This window comes from Nakaseomyces bracarensis (genome assembly GCF_045282275.1).
Source record: "Nakaseomyces bracarensis strain CBM3 chromosome Unknown Scaff4_1, whole genome shotgun sequence".
NCBI classification, from domain to species: domain Eukaryota; kingdom Fungi; phylum Ascomycota; class Saccharomycetes; order Saccharomycetales; family Saccharomycetaceae; genus Nakaseomyces; species Nakaseomyces bracarensis.
In genome coordinates this window covers 359,427-380,045 of record NW_027263964.1, presented here as the reverse complement: position 1 = coordinate 380,045, position 20,619 = coordinate 359,427, and the positions used below count along the sequence as shown (strand labels likewise).

The 20,619-nt window shown below is 34.4% G+C and overlaps 2 protein-coding genes across 2 annotated transcripts; both read right to left on the bottom strand.

Moving 5' to 3' along the window:
• Positions 1-5,743: 5,743 nt before the first annotated feature.
• Positions 5,744-7,150, bottom strand: GZF3 (Gzf3p; the record flags this gene model as incomplete). The annotated part of the gene is made up of 1 exon (XM_071050979.1): positions 5,744-7,150. The coding sequence occupies one exon, from the start codon at positions 7,148-7,150 to the stop codon at positions 5,744-5,746; it is 1,407 nt and encodes a 468-aa protein (XP_070908191.1).
• A 1,298-nt stretch (positions 7,151-8,448) lies between these two features.
• On the bottom strand, positions 8,449-19,710 carry TRA1 (histone acetyltransferase TRA1; the record flags this gene model as incomplete). The annotated part of the gene is made up of 1 exon (XM_071050978.1): positions 8,449-19,710. One exon carries the CDS (start codon positions 19,708-19,710, stop codon positions 8,449-8,451), a length of 11,262 nt encoding a protein of 3,753 aa, XP_070908190.1.
• Between the last annotated feature and the right edge of the window lie 909 nt (positions 19,711-20,619).

Sequence of the window (20,619 nt, the reverse complement as noted above, 5' to 3'; positions counted from 1 at the left end):
ACGCTAAGGTCTGTTCTAACAATTGCCTTTTAATATTCATAGACTTTAATAATTAAATAGAATAGCTTAGTAATCAAAAATAGCAAATAAACAAGGTTAATACATTTAGGACTAAAATATTCTTTTAACTACATTTCCGAAGAGCATGTCTTACTGCTTTCAACGCATGACAGTAATCAAGTTATATCCGTGCATTTTAACCTGATGCCTAAGTACCCCTACCCCTATTACGATAATTTACTAAATTTTAACATATGGGTTTCTGTGAGGCTCATTTTTATTACTATTATTTTCTTTTTTTTTTGTTTTATCTACCACGACCTATGAAAACATAATTATCAGAAGAGAAAATTACTAATGGCAAAAAAGCAGAAAAAAACCACAAGTTTAATTCCTGACTTCCGTATTTTACAACAAATTATTTTAAATGGTTGTTCATTTCACAATTTGTTATCCTCACCTGTTTTTTCTCATTTCAAACCCCTTGTACTTTAGTGCATTGTAGGTAACACAAGTTAATATTACTATTTTTATTCAATTTCATAGACTTTGTAAATCGCAAAATAATTCTTTACATTTACTTTATTTTGTTCTTTGACTAGATCAATAATTAATGACGCGGAACGCCATATAAAACTACAGCACTAAGTTTAGATGTTTTTCTGGCGGGGAATGTATAATATTAATATAATGGATATTTTTATCTATAATGAATGCTATATATTATTTAGTAAAAAGAAAATACAAGATAGAGAATAGTAAATTAGTTAATCTATTTGGTATTCTACGTATAAATATTATCCTATGAATAGGTGACTGAAAGTTCAATAAAAATCTGCAGTCGTTTCAATTCAGAGCTTCGAACTTTTCTGTATGTAGAACTATTTTTAGTAATGCAATTCCCCCAAATTGAAGCAAAAATTAGATTCTTGAAATTTTTATTTTTGAAGGACCATGTGCAGATAAAATATATTTCATTATATTTTATTTTTTTTATCAAAAAACTACAATATGCTGAAGAAATGAGTTTAATTTGAAAGAGTTCTTCTTTTGATTAACTCCATATTTTTCCTTTCAATAATACGTTATAGATAAGGAGCAATTCGCAATACTTTTATGTCAAGCAAAATTATTATACTATTATTAGCAGTTCTGATCCCAATGGGGAATTTCCATATACAGTCATTGAACTGCAGTAAATCAAAATCAAAATATTTGTAAATAAGAATAAAATTAGAAAATCAAATTTATTGTATTAAAAATGACTGTACTTCCTCCTCGAAGCTATTGGCTTTTACCATTTAATATCGTAAAATAATAAAAATGAAATGAAATTTCCATCATAAAGAAATAAGAAAAAGCAACATGAAATAGCATTGAAACCTCCAACTGTTTCAAATTTTCTAATTTGCCTTGAAATTTTTAATTTTGAAAGATACATAGAATCTTATTTCCATTTATGGTAGACAATTTTATATTATTATTATTTTTACTAGTATTACTATTATTTACATACTATAAAAATTTTTCTATTAACTTATATTATATCTGATATTAATAGAAGTGTGATGCAAACTTAGTGTCTTATTGTATTATTATAGTTCCAATAAAATTCCCGTTCTTATCGTTGTCCAAGAAAATAGGACAATAGAATATAATGAATAAAACCCATAGGGAAGTGCAGCGACAACTATCGCCATTTCTTTGTTTTATCCAAGACAAAAAAATAGTAATAAATGATTTGAAATGTGATACTTCCATGCTACTAATAGAAACTGTAAAGAATAATTGAAACTAGCAAATAAACAACACACAAAAAAAAAAAGACAAAAATAAGTGTGTAAAATATTAGGAGAAGAAAATATTAACCGTAATATCATTCTTATGTAAGAATTAAGAAGCATTAAATTAACGATAATATATCCCTTGCTAGATTCTAAGTGAACAAAATTTGACAGAAACTTTAGTATGGTTTCAAAAAAAAAAAATAAAAAAAAGAAAACTTTTTGCTTTCTTTTTAAAACCATTCTGTTTTAATGCATTTTTTCATTAGTGAAAATTTTTTTTTACAGTTTCTAGCAAACGATGCCATCTTGAAGAATAGAAAACTGATTGTTTTCTGAATCCGATTCCTCGCAAGCATAAAGATTATAAAGTTTATGCCTCAAATAATAGCTAACAGAACATCAATCGAGATAATGTGTTAATGTTATGATATTACGATATTATGGTTAAATAATGACAATTAAATGATGGTGGTAATTATTATTTTGATATTATGATGTACGTACTAAAAACAATTATTCGCTTTTTATGTGGTAATGTGGAGTTGATTTGATAATATATTATCCTTTTTTTTGTTTTGAAAAATAAAATTTTGTTGCAGGATGATGACATGAATGATCTTAACAGCACTGTATTTTATATTATTTCAATGTTTATCAAAACAAAAAAATCTTGAGTTCAATGAGAATATAAATTTTAACGTTTAATTGTGATATCGCATACTACTTAGTGAATAGGTATTGATATACTATGGATGTAAATTATCTTGGACGGTAGTACACTAGTAGATAAACACAACGCTACTGTGTCTCATGAAATAAGAACGGCCATCACTCTTGAAAGGAAGTTTGACTGGTTAAACTCCCCCCAAGGAATCTTCAACTATGACAGGAGCAGGTACATTTCAGGTTGTTAAGTCTAGGAAACAAAGATCAGCAAGAGTTGTTCACTTTTTGCTGAATACTCAGCCATCTAAGTCGAAGGAGAATATTTACAGACACAAATAATCCAGAGCTGGAGAAAGCAATGGTAGAAATTGATTCAACGAGAAACTTGAAACACTATTAAACCAGTTTAAATCTGTCATTGAACGGAACATCTTCGTGATTAATACAACAGAAAGAGCTTTACGAGCGATGTATCAAAGCTGCCAGAAGTAGTTTACAATCCATTCAAAAGTTAAATCTAAGAAAATCATTCCATATACTCTTGAAACTCTGTTTATTCATCTTAGCTGATAGTTAAAAAAACTAATGGATATTTTTTATATCCGACTACATACTAAGGAACCTCAACTCAAGTAATAATAATGATTGATTTGTGTACCACCAAGTGTCTTTAATAATTTCATAAATGTTCGGTGACCACCACATAAACGTATTATTTCATGAGGACATACAATTCGAACGTTGGCCCTATTCTATAAAGAATCATTTGCTTCGATTCTACAGGAAAGAAGGATCCCCCAGGAATAAGAATAATATCCCAGTAATAAAGCTTGTATTGAAAAAACCATCTCAAGGATATACAACATACTGTGTAACGAAAATAACTCAAAACCATCTGAAACCACTACTCCTAATACCAGGAGAAGCACCTAGTGAATTATCCCGTTCTTCCCAACGCGCTGAAGATGAGGCATGCAGTAGCTCTATATATTTATATTAGAAAATGGTTCCAAAACAACTTGAAGACTGTAGTAGTGGTAAAAACAGGAATAATATTTAATACTATGAATTCTGCTTTCAACATTGTTACAGGGTTCAAATTTGATGCTTCGAGTTACAGGTCTAACCCCATTCTTGTTCGACTGTTAGTACCAACTATGCTACAATTTTAGTTTTGAAACCGCCTGTAATTTAATTCAGGGTTGTTGACATTTGAATTCGAGCTCTACTTTCTTTGAATACTATTTTATCATGCTAAAAATTTGATTGAACACAACCACACATTAGTACTGCTTTCACTTTCCTTTTCTCAAATCTATTAATTCCGCAAAATTTTTTCTTTCGCGTACTATACATTACTATACTCACTATTTGTAGGTTTTAAATCTTTTTTAATGTGCCAACACTATCCAATCTCTATTATCTCATTGAATTTGATAAACATAAGAATAACAACAAACATTTGAAAGAATTTAGTGACTTATCTGACAACTTGAAAAGAAATTAGTTTCTGCTCTTATGCCACTTCCTTATTTAATTAAAATGACACAAATTGTATACGATAGCTCTTCGTTCGTATTAAAGTTGTAAAAGGCTCAACATAAATAATACACGTACCAACCAATTCTGGTGTTTTCACCAATAGGTCTATGGAAAATGCGGCATACTCATATATGAACGACCTGTTAAGAATCGATTTCGAATATAAAAATCTATTTTCCATAATATGTAATATATTGCATCATATTTTATTGATTCAAAACAGTTGTAACTTGATTAGTGGCAAGATAGATCATAAAATAATATATCACAGTTCATAAACACGATAGTTTTGTTGATGAAAATGTTAATATGAAAAAAGAAATCTATAATACGAATAAAACCGAATATACTACATCATTACACTGAACATATCTTTATGCTACATTTCTTATAGTTTAACAACTCACGACTCAACTGCGCACAGTAGAAAGTGGTTGCCTTATGGTAATGAATAAAGACTAGATAGTTTAGTAATTCAATACCTTTCTGCCGCAAAAGTTACACTAAAAAAATGAAAGTAACATCGACATCAATACTCCGTGATTATATATGTATTTTGAATATGGTATTGTGGGCTTGTTACTTATTGTGCTGCTTCATTCCTGATATTCTCAAACCTGATCTTCATCAAGATATGTTTAAGGTACTGTAGATGAATTGTATGTTAATTTTTTTTGCAATACAGTATTCAATTCTTACAATTGAAACAAAATTTTGAACAAATCCAAACTAGGATAATCCTAATCGATTAAATGTAATGCAAGTGAGTTTAGAAATAAAATCGTTTCTAGCACAAATACTTCTGAAGAATTCAAGTACATCTCCATTTACGCTCTTATAAGTAAATACAGCATAAGTTTAATGGCTCATTTCAAAGAAATAAATAAAATGTTCTAGCCGTCATCGAGAATATCTGAACTACCAGGTACCAGATGGATATTTTTATTCACTTTTATTATTGAAGCTTGAAGTATCTTTAATTTCATCTCTTCTGCCATTTCTTCAGAGCTCGCCAATACATCACGGCAAATATGTCATAGCAGAATATTCCTTAAAGGACAAAGCAAATAATGCACTAATTGGTGATTATTGCTAAGAATTTTAATAATCTTTGCTTTTTCCCTTTTTCAATTATTAATGATTCTAGGTATGACGCAAGTTTATAATATATTCCCTTGCCTAAAGAAGGCGGACAAAATTTTATATTTCTTCTAGTTCATCATATCCTTGCTAGATCATTCAACTTTTTATAGACACATGCAAAAATTCTCACTATTATCAGTATATGAATAATGAAAAATAATGAGCTAGACAGTATAGGCAATAAAAGTTAAAGAACGTAACCATTTAAACGCAAGTGGTTTGGTAATATAATCCATTCAAAGGGAATCCGCATCAACGACCATTGTATAAAAATAAAAGTTATTGTATGTGTATTTATGTTAATATATATAATATCCAATACCGAGCTTTATAAATTTATTATTTAGGAGAATTGTATCTATATGTTGTGTAGGAGTAGATTATTTATATTTGACTGGGTTTTTCTGAGAAATATCGTAGCTAATGAATATGATATTAATATAATGGTATGTACATGAAAGACGATCTTTAGAAAACTCTTTTAAAAAAAAAAAAATAAAATAAAATAAAAAAACGAAAAAACGAAAAAAAAAACGAACAAATACTAATAAAAAACAGAACTAATGCGTAGTCTATAATTTATCCGGTTTATCCGGTTTATCCGGTTATCTTTTTATTTTTTTAAGTTCCATCTCTAACTTTTTGCAGCGCTCATCTAGTTCATAAATGTGTCGTTTATACAGATCAGTGACCAATTCGAGTTCATTTATCCTGGTACGTAGACGAATGACCTCTTCTTCATTATGTAATTGAACACTAATCGGGATATTATGATCAGAAGTTGAAGAGGCTGGATAATCAGGCATATCCATTCCTTTGAGATGATTGATTTCTGAATTACTAACCCGACGTCCAGACAGTGGGTCAGTCGGAGATAATTTTCCCTTTGATAAAATATGTGGGTTAGGCGGGATGTGGGACAAATGTGATGTATCCAAGGGTTGTGGCTGAACATATTTGTCTTTCGATGAATATGTATTGGAATTCCTAGAATCCCGTATCGGGATATTAGCACCAGGAGATCCTTGACTACCTTTCCTAGGTGTTGTGTTTCTTTTCCCTTCATTTAAGGAGTTCTCGAGGGAATTAAATTCATTATGTTGGTTCAAAGGGGAGCTTCTTATTTTTTTATTATTAACCAAATTTTCATTCGTAGGTTCATAATTTCGGCTGTTCTTTTGTTTACCTTCAGAATTTATTTCACCTAGAACAGTAGACAGCCTTGGTAAAGGTGTGATGCTTGCACTATGAGCTTGTGGGCTCATGGGTGTGATTCCTTCAGGCCTCATTTCATTGTTATTGACACCGGCTGTTCTTTTTGGATTATTTCTGTCGGTACCACTTTGAAGGCCTTCTTGAAAAGTTCTTTCTGTGGGTATGCCGGAACTGCTATCCTGGTCTCCAGAATTCGTATCTTCTTTCCTTATTTTTTTAGACCTTTTCGATTGATCTGATTCAGATCTAGTCAAGGAAGGTTTCCTTTCAGTTTCTGCAATTTTTGGTGGAATTTCTGTCAGACTTCTCTTCTTGTCCATGTTGGAGGTGGTAGCCAATTGGTGGTCTTTTTTATCGCGATAAGCTTCGTAACTAGTCGGAATGAAGTTCGTAAAGCTCTGCTTATACCTTTCGTGGGCCATCTCGCCCATGTGACTCCCCTTCCGACTCCGTGATTTGATAACATCAGTCTTCAAGCTTATCGGACGAGGTTTGCCATGTAGCTTGAGGAATAGACCACACGCATTACACAGGACCGCCCCATGCTCATCTCGCCTCCACAGAGGTGTAGTTGATGTCAGACAATTTTTACACACAGGTGCAGCACTCGGATCGTATTCCTCTGCCTCCGCACCACCACTCACAGTACTCCCGTCATTACCATTGCTTACACCTGTATTCGTACTCGAATTGGGTCCAGCCTTCACACTTGCATTACTACTCATCGCGCTCATACTCGCACTGTTGTCAACACACTTCTCCACATCATCCTTGATCATCTGGCTCTTCACTTCCATACAATTATTTTTGTATTATTTTGAAATGGCACTAAAATTCAAATGCGTGATTTTTTTTTTTTTCAATTTTCGGTTCTTTTTTTCTTCAGCGTTATCTGTAATATCACGTATCAAATTCGTATTTTATTTGGTTCTACTGTATCAAAATTTCACCAACTAAGAACTCGATATTTGATTATTATAAAATACTTTAATTTTATAAGCTTTCTAGATAACTAAAAAGCTTAATCCTACAGCGTGCGAATTTTCGATTTTTTTTTTTTATGGGTGTCTGTCATAATATACGAGCACTAAAAATTCCAAAATTCGATTTTTTCTGTAGCTTATACCTTCCGTTAACGGACAATCCTCTCAAACCAAGAGAAAAGGTTTACTTTCCGTTAACGGTGGAACAAATTAGGGGGGGACAACCACAGACTGTGGGGTATAAAGCACCCTGGAGGAAAGAACTAGCGGTTATCGGCTTACTATGTTCAGCAGGCCGATAACACTAACTGTTACCCTTTTGTCTTATATTCTTTTTTATTTTCTTTCTAATTCTTCTCTTAATGGCAGTATTAGGCGATATGTTCGTGATGTCCCGGTAACACACCGCTCACATACTCACACGCTCACACAACTGCTGTGAGTTAGTCAGTCTCACCCAGCATTCCCGTGACTAAAGACTGTCTCCTCCGAGAGACGCTGGGACGACAAACATAAAAACGGCAGCCATTAGCGATGTTCACGTGATATCCTTCCGTACTTATATATCAATATTGTTGCTATATTTGCTCAGAAGCAAGCGTTAACCATTCTATGGCGTTAATAATATCAGAACAGTATTGGTACATCATAACTATATTATTACTATATGAGTATACTAGACCAACAGTGTAGTTTCCCTGGTAGCAATGTTATTTTTTTCAGAGCTATGACGATACCTATTCAAAATTTTTACCTTAAGTAGATAGCCAAGAAATTAAGACTATATGTAGAACTGTTATTATCTAGTATTAGTAGTCTTTTTATGCGTTGTAAACTACTATTTTTATCATTCATTAATGTTTTTTAGTTGAAAGGCTTAGTAGTACATTATCGTTTTTTTCTTATCATTAGAAAAATAACAAAAAAGATGGTGCTATTTATAATACCAACTTAATGTATAACACCATTAATTAATATCGTACAATTTATTATTACGTATATATATTTACATTGTATCTATGGAGTCAAACTAATGTCATAATTCCGATTTGTTCAACTATTTCCTTTTTTTTTTATTATTATTATATCCTTATTTTGTGATCGTTAACTCCTTAGAACCATGGCATGAAGCTCACATCAGCCTTAGCTAGGTTTCTAGGGTTAACAGAGGCACTGATGCAATCGAGCACAAATTGTGTGGTGACAGATGGTGTAGAGCTGACGTGGCCCATCTGGGTTACACGTCTCACGATCAGGTCCACATTCGTTTGGACCATGTCCCGTAATTGAGGGTTTTCGATGATCGGTCTATGTAGGTTGCTGTACCAAGAAATAATCTCGTCCCTGATAAAGAGAGCCAGAAATGTTTGTAGCTCGTTCTCAGGTTCTATTAATGCTCGAGCAATGGAGAATAGGTGCACAGAAAATATACCTTCCAGAGCAGAGTCACCAATCAGTTTCTGAACATTCGATGTCAGTCTGAATGGGACTGGCTCATTGTTGTGGAAAATCGGTGTGTCTTGCGGCAAGCTGAATTCCAGATTTTTCAAAAGTGGTTTAACTCTTTCATATGGGTACCTTGATGGTAACATTTCTAGCGTGAATACATTACCCGATTTTTGGTCTATATGGATCTTGTGCGGGGTTCTTCCGTTAATCATCATCATAAAAGACATGAACACAAATGCTGCGTATTGTGATGAGAATTGTTTACGGAATAACCAAAAATCTTCAAATGATGAGAAAAGTCCTGAAAAGTAGTCTTTTAGAACGGTTGTTGGAACATATAGTGATTGGATTGAGTTGTATATTTCAACCTTGAGTACTGTAGCGTCTGGGGGTGGTAATGCCTTATCATAAGCGGTATTCAGTTTCTCAGAAATAAAATCTTGAACCATATATGGGTCAATGTTCGATTTCTCACAATACTCATCATAAATTTGTTGCATGGTGACAAATGAGGAACTATCATTCATTATACGGACTTGAGGAGATAATGGAACAGCGACTGGAAGCTGGAATTCAATATTTCTTCGTCTAGTTTCCACATTCCTGGATAGAGATTTATTGAGAAGTCTGTAGAGTTGGAACATCCTTTCCTCTCTTCGCGAGTGACGGACTGCTGGGTATTGGACAGCAAATGGGTGAAGACTACCATCGTGGCCACGGATAGTAATACGTCTGTATGAAAAGTGAGTGCCATGGACAAAGTCGACACTAGACAAAAACCTGGCAATTTTAATGAAATGAAGATTGTTGTCTTTATTCAAGAGGTATTGACCTGGTATTTCAATATCTTCGAATTTTTGATGATGGAAATTACTTAGGTGTGGGCATATTCTCTCTAAATTCTCAACTGCAGGAGCCCTATCTAATTTACTTTCTAATCTTTTTCTCCAATACCTTAATCTTTTGATATAGGTTTCAAAATCTGGCTTGCTTTCTATGAAGTCGGCATTGAACTTAGGTCTAATATAAGGAGCTAATAAGGTATTAGCAAATTTCATCAAGTTACTTTCAGTAGCTGTAGGTAGCTTTGGTTTTCCTCGAGGGAATGGAAGTCTATTGTAATTAAAGGTACCATCGATCAACAACACATTAATGAGTCTAAACAAATCTTCATCGGTACTAGTCTTAAATCTTTCGTTTATTTGCGCAACTAGGGACTCGAGAGATAAGGCAAGTAAAGGATATGCTGTCTTCAAAATGTTATTTAGCTCCTGAAGATATTCCCAAGGTTGTCTATGATCAGAATTGCCGCTATTAGATTTATCTTGTTGTTTATCCTTCTTTTCATTTGCAACTGCCATAGTTTGTCTTTGTATAACGGCAAAATCCTCCTTCGTAGTTCTCAGTTGGAAATGAAGAGCTTGTGGATAACTCTTTGCTATTCTAATCAGTATTTGACGAACCATATTAGCTTCCTTATGAGATAATGAGGTCAATAGTTGTGGTATGAACGTGATCCAGTACCATACTGGAACCTCGCCTCTAAAGGATTCAAAGGCATTGGCAATTGAACCAGAAGAGTCATCCATGCTAATGAGCCATAATATCCTACATAATAGCTCATGAATCTTTGAGTTTTTATAGAGCCCAGCGGCTTGTAGATAACAACTAATAGCATTACTAGCAAATCCGACATTGTTAGGTTCTTCAGCGAGTCTTCTATCATTAAAGAATCCCCATTGAGCCCAAGCTTTCGCCAAGTTCAAGTCAATTTGAACAGCAGTTGCGAATGCTTGATTAGCTTCGTCATATGCCCGCAATTTTGAGAGGAACATACCTTTTAAAGTGAAGAACTCCGCCTTTTGAACAGTTCCAAAGTAGACTAAGTTGGTATTACTGATAACATCCAAACCTGTAGTTAACTCATTCATATTTTGGTAATGGCACTTTGCTTGTTCTCTTAATTTCAAGAAAGCTTCCTGAATTTCAATATTTGGTAAAGTATATATTCTTGCCAATTGATTAATACAAACGTCAGGCATATAATGTTTACGAGCAACATGTGCAAACCTATTAATTACCCATGCGATTTCATGATAACCTCTATATGCATGAGTGTTGACATTACCATTACTGTTAGCTTGTTGTAGAGCAGGAATCAAGGGTAAATAAGAATTGTTAATGACCTGGAATACGTGTTGTCTCCAAGTTACTAGGTCATTCCACATATTTACGTCATCCCAAATATTAGGTAAACGATCTCTCCAAGCTTGTAAAACTCTTTTAATTTCTTGAGCCTTAGCGTCAAGATTTTGCACGGTTGTGGTATGAAGATTAGCGTATATCTGAGTGGCCTCCATGAATTCTATATACTGTTGGAATCCATGTAGTAACCATTGATGGGAAGGGGTATATCTTTCTGGTAAAGAAATCCATTTTTGTAGACATAATTGGATACCCTCACCGCATAACTTTCTGACGTCTTGGTCACCTTTTCTTGTATCAGCAAAGTTTTGTAATGCCAAGAATGTCTTAAAGATATGTCTACGAGGCGTTGGTACGTCCATAACGCTCTTTACCGATTGTTCAAGGGCTTCCCTGTCAGTGTTCCAGTCAGCAACACGCCAGCCACATTCCAATAATAGATCTGTAAATCCTTCATGTTTTGCTAATTCAGTAAGCACATCCCATTGCTGTAGTTTCTGAGCGCATATGATCCAGTTGTCTTCCCACAGTGCATATTCAGACTCAGAGTAAGGTAAAGCACCACTTCTTGCCTTAGTCATCGCAACTTCATATAATTGTTGAGCTTTTTCCCATAAACCAACTTGTTCATAAGAAAGAGCCATTGTAGTTTCTGTGTACTTGGCCTTCCTTCTCCAAAGACCGTAAAACATCTCTTCCTCTTGTAAATTCATGTAAAGCTCCAATAAAGCATCCTCGCTTGTCTCGATTATAACATTATTTTCGATTTGAGGATTACTTTGCATAGATTCCAAAATATTAATAGACTGATACCAAGAATTATATGAAATAGCCAAGTATTTCAACAAATGTGGGGGTAATTCAAAATCCTTATTTCTTCCAAATGAGTCTAATAAAATATTTATAACATTTACCTTATGACCGTTTTGTCTTGTATGGTAGGGTTTTGCTAGTAAGGTTATCACAGAGCGGATAAATCCGTATTTCTCATCCTTTGGAATACTTTTATATGCTTCTGGGAATAAGTTTATCCAAGCTTTGTGTACTGCTTCAGGACTTTCGTAGAATAATTCAACCAGATGATCAAATATATCAGAACATTTAATTGAACATAATTCTGATATGTGAGAGTTGTGTAGTTTTAAAAATGCCGAGAATTCCTCAGATATATGTTCTTCAGTATTCTCGTTTCTTCCACTTGAAACAAACTGCTCCAGTAATACAGGAGTAGAAAGCTTGTATGCATTTGTTAATTCAAATTCTTGATTAGAAGGTATAGCACCATACAAAAGTTGCAGAGCTTGGTTTAGCCATAGGAAATCTGCAATAAATTCCCAATTTAGGTCACAGATAATGTAGTATATACGCTCTCTAATGTCATCCTTTATACTATTATTAAGGATTTTCATGAATTTTTTCCTAATATCAGTATGTTGCGTACATGTACCTACTAAGAAGGGTTGTTCCATACGTGATGTTATTTCTGTTGTTCCGGGATTAACTTTTTCGAATAGCTTTAATATTGTGTCATAAAACAATTTGGATAGCCTGGGCTCACCCTTAATTTCGAATGCTAACATCTTAGTTAGAATTGCAGCTTTTTCCTTCACAGTTGGGAAAACTTCCCCATTAAATATCCAATACCTCGTAATACAAATAATTTCCCTCAAAAACTTTTGATCCGTGGAGTGATCTATTAGCAGAGCAACGGTGGACAAAAAAGGTCTCCTTGAATCACCCAAAGAACTTATTCTCAAAGAGAGGATAAAGAGTACCTTTTCTAGCAGTTTGGTAGTTAATTGAGCTTCTTCCATTGTAACAGCATCTTTAGGTTGGTTAATACTCAACTGATCCTTACAAAGCTTACTAAATGTTTTCATTAGTTGCATTATAAGAGGTTCAATACTCTCTTGAAATACCATAAAAACAGTCCAGGCGATAGTTACACCTGCTGCCACTGATGCTGTTTCCTGTAGTTTCTGCTCGACCGTTGTCGTTAACATACTAACGAAGGCCATGCCTGGCTGTTCTTCTTCAGTACCGTTTGGCTTTTCCTCTTCTTTAATTGCGCGTAATATCAATGTGAGAACCTTCTGTAATGCTTCCTGAATATCGTGGTGATGTACTTTGATACATTTTGATAATAGATTTTCAATGTTAGCTAGATTTTCATAGATCCACTTTGATGGCTTGTTTTTGAAACATATATATAAAACATCCAAAGCATTGATGCAGTAATAGAGGATATTTTCCGTTTCTAAGTCGGGTGAGAGTAAGAATTTTTCAAAATAGTCTAATTTAACATTTACATTGGCCCATCTTTGCTCAGAAAGAAATTCAGATAAGATTTGTAAGGTTCTAGAACCTAGCTCCGAATCGGCGGCGCGATTATTACTAGCGCAAATGTACCTGATTAAGAACGCAATACAAGTTTCTCTTAGGTTCATAGGTATAGGCTCTAATGAGGTATTTGGATCTTTATCTAAAGCCCCATTCTCTTCACCTTCATCCATTTTAATGTCACCTTCTTGATCAAAAATCTGCTGGTTAGTGATTTCTGTTGCTTTATTTTCCCAGCGCAGAATTAAGGAGGCTAAATCTATAGCTAATACATGACTTTCGGGGTTAGAATTTAACATGAAAGACATTTTGTTCATTTGATGAATGATATTAGAAACAAATAGATTTCTGGATTTGAAGAATAGATCTGGATGATCGATAATAAACTGATAAAGAACAATATTCTGACTTGATGTATTTTCGAACATTACTCTTTTAACCCAGTTGATCCAGATATCAGGAGTTTCAGTGGACTTAAGACGCTCATCAATTATTGGGGCTATAATATCAAGTGACTGTTTAACCAGATATCTGCCTTCTGTCGGACTACATCTCAAAAGCGATACAAATACTTGCGTAGCGACCTTAATAGGAAAGTCAAACTCAGCGATGTAGAGACAAGTGGTTAAATAAGCCGCCTGTTTCAATATGATATCGTCCAATTTAATAAAATGCCAACTAAACTTGATAATATCACGTTTAACGTTTTCGATGAGCTTTGGGGCGTATTTTATGAGAATAGTTGTCAACTGTAGAAGTTCGAACCTGAATTTATCATGACAAGTGGCTGTAGTGTTTAGTAGTAGGTTATTGTTGGTTTTCCAAATTTTGCTATCTATTAAGTCAAGCCAATCTGGAATAGTATCGCCATAACTTTCGAGATTTCCATTGGCTGCTACCTCAAACGACAGAGAAGGATTTATTATTTTTTTGAAAACAAATACACTTACATTTAACGATTTGGTTTTCAATGAATATTCAATGGACTGTTTTAGAAGCTTATTCTGAGATTCTTTATCTTTTAACGAGATGATAGTCTCGAATATATAATCTTCGAATAAATCACTGATTTTAATGTTGTGCAAATGTAAGAACTCTATCAATTCATAGAATAAATTAGGTTCGTCTGGATAGTAGGATAAAAGTGCAGTGTAAATTTTCTGGAAATTCTCAATAGACTGTGATAATTGAAGGTGGTCAATATAAAATTTATTCTCAGAAATTGTTTTTAGAGTTACTGTAACCATATTTTTCAATTTCATTACAAATTCCTTTTGTTCCTTTAACCATGCATGGCCGTTAATCTTCCATAAAGTAGTAAAGATGTCGATCATATTGGTCAAGAAACTAACTACTCTAACTTGATTCGATGGTATTGCATTCATGTAAAAGTCATAAAAATTTGGCAGCTCTTTCTCAAAATTGCTGGCCAGATCTTTGGCTTCATCTTTTTGGATGATGCTGCACATAAAAATCACTAGTTGTCTAAGAGCCATATTTTTTTTGAAGTATTCAGTGACAGATGTATTAAATCTGTTCATGTATTTGGCCAACGGTACTCTGAATGGGGAATCAAGCTGTATTCTTAGTTTCCTCTCTAGAAGCATAACTTTCAATAACAGATCATTCAAAAACATATCTGCTTGAGGTGGTAGTAAGTGGAAAATGTTAATAATACTAACTATGATTTTCGTTGGTGTCTGCTCGTGGATATCCTGTCCAAAAAGAGTATCAAGAACTTCAACACGGCACCAGGCATTTAGATGATCCAGAAGTTTCTTACCGATCTCGACCTTGAAATAAGCATTTAGTAGTTCAAGCAGTTTAGAAAGAGCGTCGAGTCCTGGAACAGTAAGTTTTTGGTGATCAGACAAGTTCATCAATAGCGGTTTTAATCCATTTTGCAATAGTTCTTTAGGTAATCTAGAATTCTCTGACAGAGCATCCTTCAATGCATTATAAGTTGTTTCAATAATAACTGGAGATGTTTTAAGCATGGTCTTAAAAAATACGGCTAAAATACGAATCCTAATATTACCCTGCTGAGCGTTAGCGAAATCCTCATTTTTTAGAGCAAGTGCAAGAAGTTTAATACAGGAAACACGTAGTTGAGTCAGTTGCTGCGATGTCTTATATTCGGCAGCTCTTTGAGCAGTAGATAGAGATTCATCTTCGGCATCGGCTAGAACGATTGCTTCCTGGAGTAACCTAAACAACTCTTCATTAAACTGCAAAAAGGTATCAGGCAGACTTAAACAATATGTCACAGCATCAAGATTACCTATTTGCATGGTAAATGGGAGAGCACGTAAAGGCTTCGCAAAAATAGGCGAAAGGAGAAAGTGTTTAGAATGGTCCATTAATTTGACGATAGGAATCTTAGTCGTTTCTGAAACTATTTCTAAAGCTTTTTGACAAGCTACTCTAACAGTTGGATTAGCATTGCTTAGTTCGCAAACAATATCTGTAAGGGTATTTTGTAAGCTTTTTGAGGATAGGTCCTCTTCCGTCAAATCTTTGCAAGTGAATTTTAGAATTTCTTTAAACAACTTTTCGGCATTTTTAGTTATTACAACAGGAGCATCGTTAGGACTGTCCTTTAAAACAAATAAAAGACCATCAACAAGCTCAAATTGCAACTTTTTTAGGTATTTATCGTCTTCATTTATATTATTCATCAACGCTTGAATACCTAGAACACCAGCACGTTTATTGTAAAAAGTTTCGTCGAAACATAAGTGTATAAAATCTTTCATCATGTCAGGAATTATTGAGTATTGGTAAATCAACTCGGAGCCGAAAATCAATAAACTTCTTTCATATGCCCTTTTGATAACCTGAATACCAACATCTCTCACTTCACTAATATATGACGATAGTGAAAAACATACGGCCTTAATGATTATATTCGTGGAGAACATTGGGCCAGGATGTTTGATATCAATATCAAACATGTCTGACTGAGATCTTTTTTGATGCACGGCTCTATCCACTTGCAATAAACAAAAATGGTCTGTTAATTGATTTAATAACTCGAAAGCCTCATCTTTTAGTTCTGGAACAGAAGTTGTAAAGAAAATCGATTCAAATAACTTTATAAACAACTTCTCTTGATCAAAGAAATCTTTCCTATGGATTTTGGTATCAGCCTTGAAATCTTCTTTAAGCTCAACATTCTCCTGTTTTAGAAGTGCAATTGCTTTACTTAGGATATTTTCATAACCGTCAGGTAAATCTAAAGAAGATTTAACCATCAATAATAGGATAGATTTCAAATATTTGTATGCACTTGCTTTTTTCTCAACGCTTGATTTGTGATTTGCTATTATTTCAATAGCAGCTTCAACACCAGGCGTGACAGAAAGACTAACTGGTTCATTTATACCATTTATTTTTACATTACTTAGTAGTTCAATATCAAGTTCATCGGATATTTTCAGATTTGATGGTGGCTTCAAAAACTGCCTGTTTCTGCCTCCTAGCTTTCCCAAAATTCTTACTACATTGTGACTGATAGTATGATTGTAAGGCTGGGGTTGCAGAAGTTTGAATAAAGCTTTTGACACTTGGTCGATGACAGGTTCGATAATAGGATCGAAGTATTCTGCGGTTAGATTATCGATACACAACTCTAAGGTCCTCAACCCTTGAGAAACCAAATCAGGATATTCTTGTAGTGCATATACCAGTGGTTCCATAAGGTAAGGTAAGTAAGGTGCCAACACACTTAGTCTTACAGGTACAGTAATACAAAGCTCCACGTACAATTCTCGTTCATAGGGAAGACGGGCACTTATTATTTTTTCATTCAATGATTGTAACAAGACCTGTAATATCGGTTTTATTGACCTGTACAGATTTTCAAATCGTCCACCCCCGATACTTCTGAACAGAGTTCTAATTAAATAGAAATAAACCAATGGTTCTTCAGCCAGTTTTGAGTATTCTAATGAATTTAAGATCATATCATTAAGGTGTGGAAGGAGTACTATTTCGTTGATATTTGGAAACAGATTAACTGACATAAATGATAATTTGAATAGTCTGATTAAAATATTTGATGTGTTGAAGTCAGTGTTACCTAAATCAGGGAGCTTTTTCTTCAAAAATCGTAATAGAATACCAGCGAAGTTAGGAGAAGTTAACTCACTTGTTAAGAACGATTGAGCAATATGTAAAAGTGCCGAGTCTTCTAACATTTGTTCGTAAAGGAAGTTCATTTCGCTATTAATGATTTCATTAAAAGTAGTACTATCAATTTGCATAAAAGTAAAAGCAAGATAGTCCATAAGTTCTCTGCTATCCTTTGTTGCAGAAACTGGTAAACTAGGCATTGTGATATCAAAGTGTTTTTTCTTAGAGACTAATTCTTTGTTCGGTGTAGAGTCAATTGCGAAGAATTTTAAACCTATAATGCATTCGTGGAATAATTCTTTTAGTACTATCACTTCTTCATATGAGAATACTCGGGACACGGAAGACCAAAGTTTTGGATGAGCCAACGTGTATTCTCCAGCTGGAGGATTGAATATCTTTAAATCATAAACGACAGTTTTCAAAAATGACATGAGAGTTCTATATAGATAAAAGGCATCCTTAACGGGATCATTGTGATTCTTCTGTGAAATTCTGATCGGTAGATAATCATGGAGCTCAAATATCTCTATGCTACTCTCCATTACATCAACATCCATTGATTCATCTTGTGTTTCCACCTCTTTCTCTTTTCCGTCATTAACTTTCTCAAGCTCAGTTTTCTCTTCTAAGGAATCTTCATCTAAAATATCCTTCATAAACTCCTTGGTATCATCAGAAATATCAGGAATAGGATTCTTTCTATTCTTTTTTTTGTCCGCTTTTTTCATTTCGAATTCTTTATGTTCCTTCATGATTGTATTATACTGTCTATTGAGCTTTTTGAATCTATTCACATAAGCATCTACAATAATCATTAGCAGCTTTTTTGCTCTTGGTGCTTCTTGAGGGTTTTCTTTACCCAATTTTAGTATTCTTTCGACTAGATTCAGAAGAAGTTTTGCACTCATAATCTGTACTGTAAGAGCTAACGATTCATCCATAAGATAATCCGTGTACATCTTTATTGTCTTTTCTATGTCATTAAGCTTCAATTCTGATCTGATGTTATGGATAAAGTCTGCGACTGTACTATAAGCCAGAGGCCTTAGTGTTTCATGCATTGTAAAACCATTGCCAATTAGAACCTCTTTATTGAAGAGATAGTCTAGTTTTGGTAAAAATAGCTTCTTATAGTTTGTAGATAAAATGTGTCTTGTTGCGTGTAACAGCTCTTTTCTTGCGGATGGTAATTCTGGTGGACAATCTTGTAATAAGCGGATGATCAGATCAGGAACCAAGGATATATAATTTTGTAATGAGTTAGCAGCGTATCCTCTAATGAATACGTATGCCAGAAATGAGGTGGCTTTAATTTGTGCCAGAATAAAGTCATTCAGGGCTGCATTGTCCTTCACATTTGGTGTTGAGGTAGTGAACCCCGTTTCATTCTTATCAGCATCCGTGTTAGCTGCTCCCTGAGGTTTGACTTCAATTTTCAACAGGTTCATGACGTAAGGTGCAAACTCTGGTAGGGACGATGTGGTGAGGTGCTTGTACGAGGAATAAAGTGTAACCATCGTTATAGGGCACTCTGATAGTATCTTGAAAGATTTTAGAGATGGTCTCAATCTCTTTTCTTTATTACCTGTATCGGTTACCTCGCCGTCCACGGACGAACTCTTTGGGTTTATGTCCAATATATTACCATGTTCACTTGTGCTATCAACTCTAGGCTCCTCTGCGTTCGATATGTTGCTAGTAGTGTCGTCTTCTTCATCCTCATTGCTACTACCGTTCTCGATAACGCTATTGCTGTCCGCGGAGTAGAAAGTTGCCTCGACCAACTCCGGTGTATTCTTGTAAAACTGTATTATGATTTCGATGAATGCGTTAACCTTATCATTGAGAATGTTCTTGAACGATTTGAACAGAATTGTGAGAATTTTGGTAATGATCACACCGTTCTCCTCATTCTCCCGTGGCAGCATCTCTAACAGCCTGCCAGCCACGTCAAGCGCATATGGCTCAAAACTCTGGTTGATAATACATTTATTCAGAATCTCGAGTAGGGAGTGTCTCAGCTTCTGTTCATAGCTCGTAGACTCAAAACTCACCTCTACGCGCCCCAATTGCTCCAACACCATCGGAACCAGAGAACTCAAGAATAATTGGAACTCTTCCGTAGTGTTCAGCAGCTGCATCAAATCGTACAGCTCAGACACAGTAGAATACCTCTGAGCCACTGTCTGCTGGTCATCCTGCAACTTCTCAGCATACTCGCTAATCTGCTCAGCTAACGTCATCCTCCGTATGAAAAAGTATATTTTATAATTGATATCTTAGGCCTCAGTGTCTTATTAGTATCAAACAATTGAGAGATAAAGCTGACTCAAATATATAGATTTTAAGGGATTACCGTCTTTCCAGCCGGTGGTCTGTATAAATGTATCTCGGCGTCTGTATAACTGTATCTGGGCGTCTATATATACTGTATACCTGCTATATGGCTAAGTCTTCGAAAAATTGGAAATTTTTTTTTTTTATTTATTCCAAATGCCAAAGAAAAAACCGATTTGACCTGGAAAAAGGTATAGTCACGTGACCACCTTCCTAAATAGGAAAAATCTTTAAAAAAAATGGCGTATTATGGCAGTTTTGATGCCAATGAGGTACACATGGAGAGGTTATTTTATTGTGATAAGATCGGTTGTTGGAGAAGGGATATACATGGTTATTTATGTGATACTTATGTTATAAGCATCGTGTTGCTTGATGATATACATATGACTATACGAAAGTTGTTTGACGATATAAATATGACTATAAAAGTCGTTAGGAATATAGGGTGAGATGATAGGTAGGCAATATATTTTTAGGCTTCCTGAATATGTGTTGAAGTGTAAGTAGCTATGAAGAGGCAATAAACATTTGATGATTCTCGGGAATTGTGCAATGCTCAGTACGTGAAGTTGTGTTCTTTCAGCGATACAAAAAGGACAATATTGAAGTTGTTGTTGTTTCTTGTAAAAAACCCAATAGATTACTCTCCACTGTGTGTGTCAACGTATGATAGAGTGTGTTTGCATTTGGGATTAATGCTCCAGTGATTAAATAACCAACCGAACAAGATTCAATAAATCTTCATAGTTTTCCTACATGCGATTTTCTTCTAGCTCTGACTCTACATGTTATAGTCTTAGGGCAGAAGTATG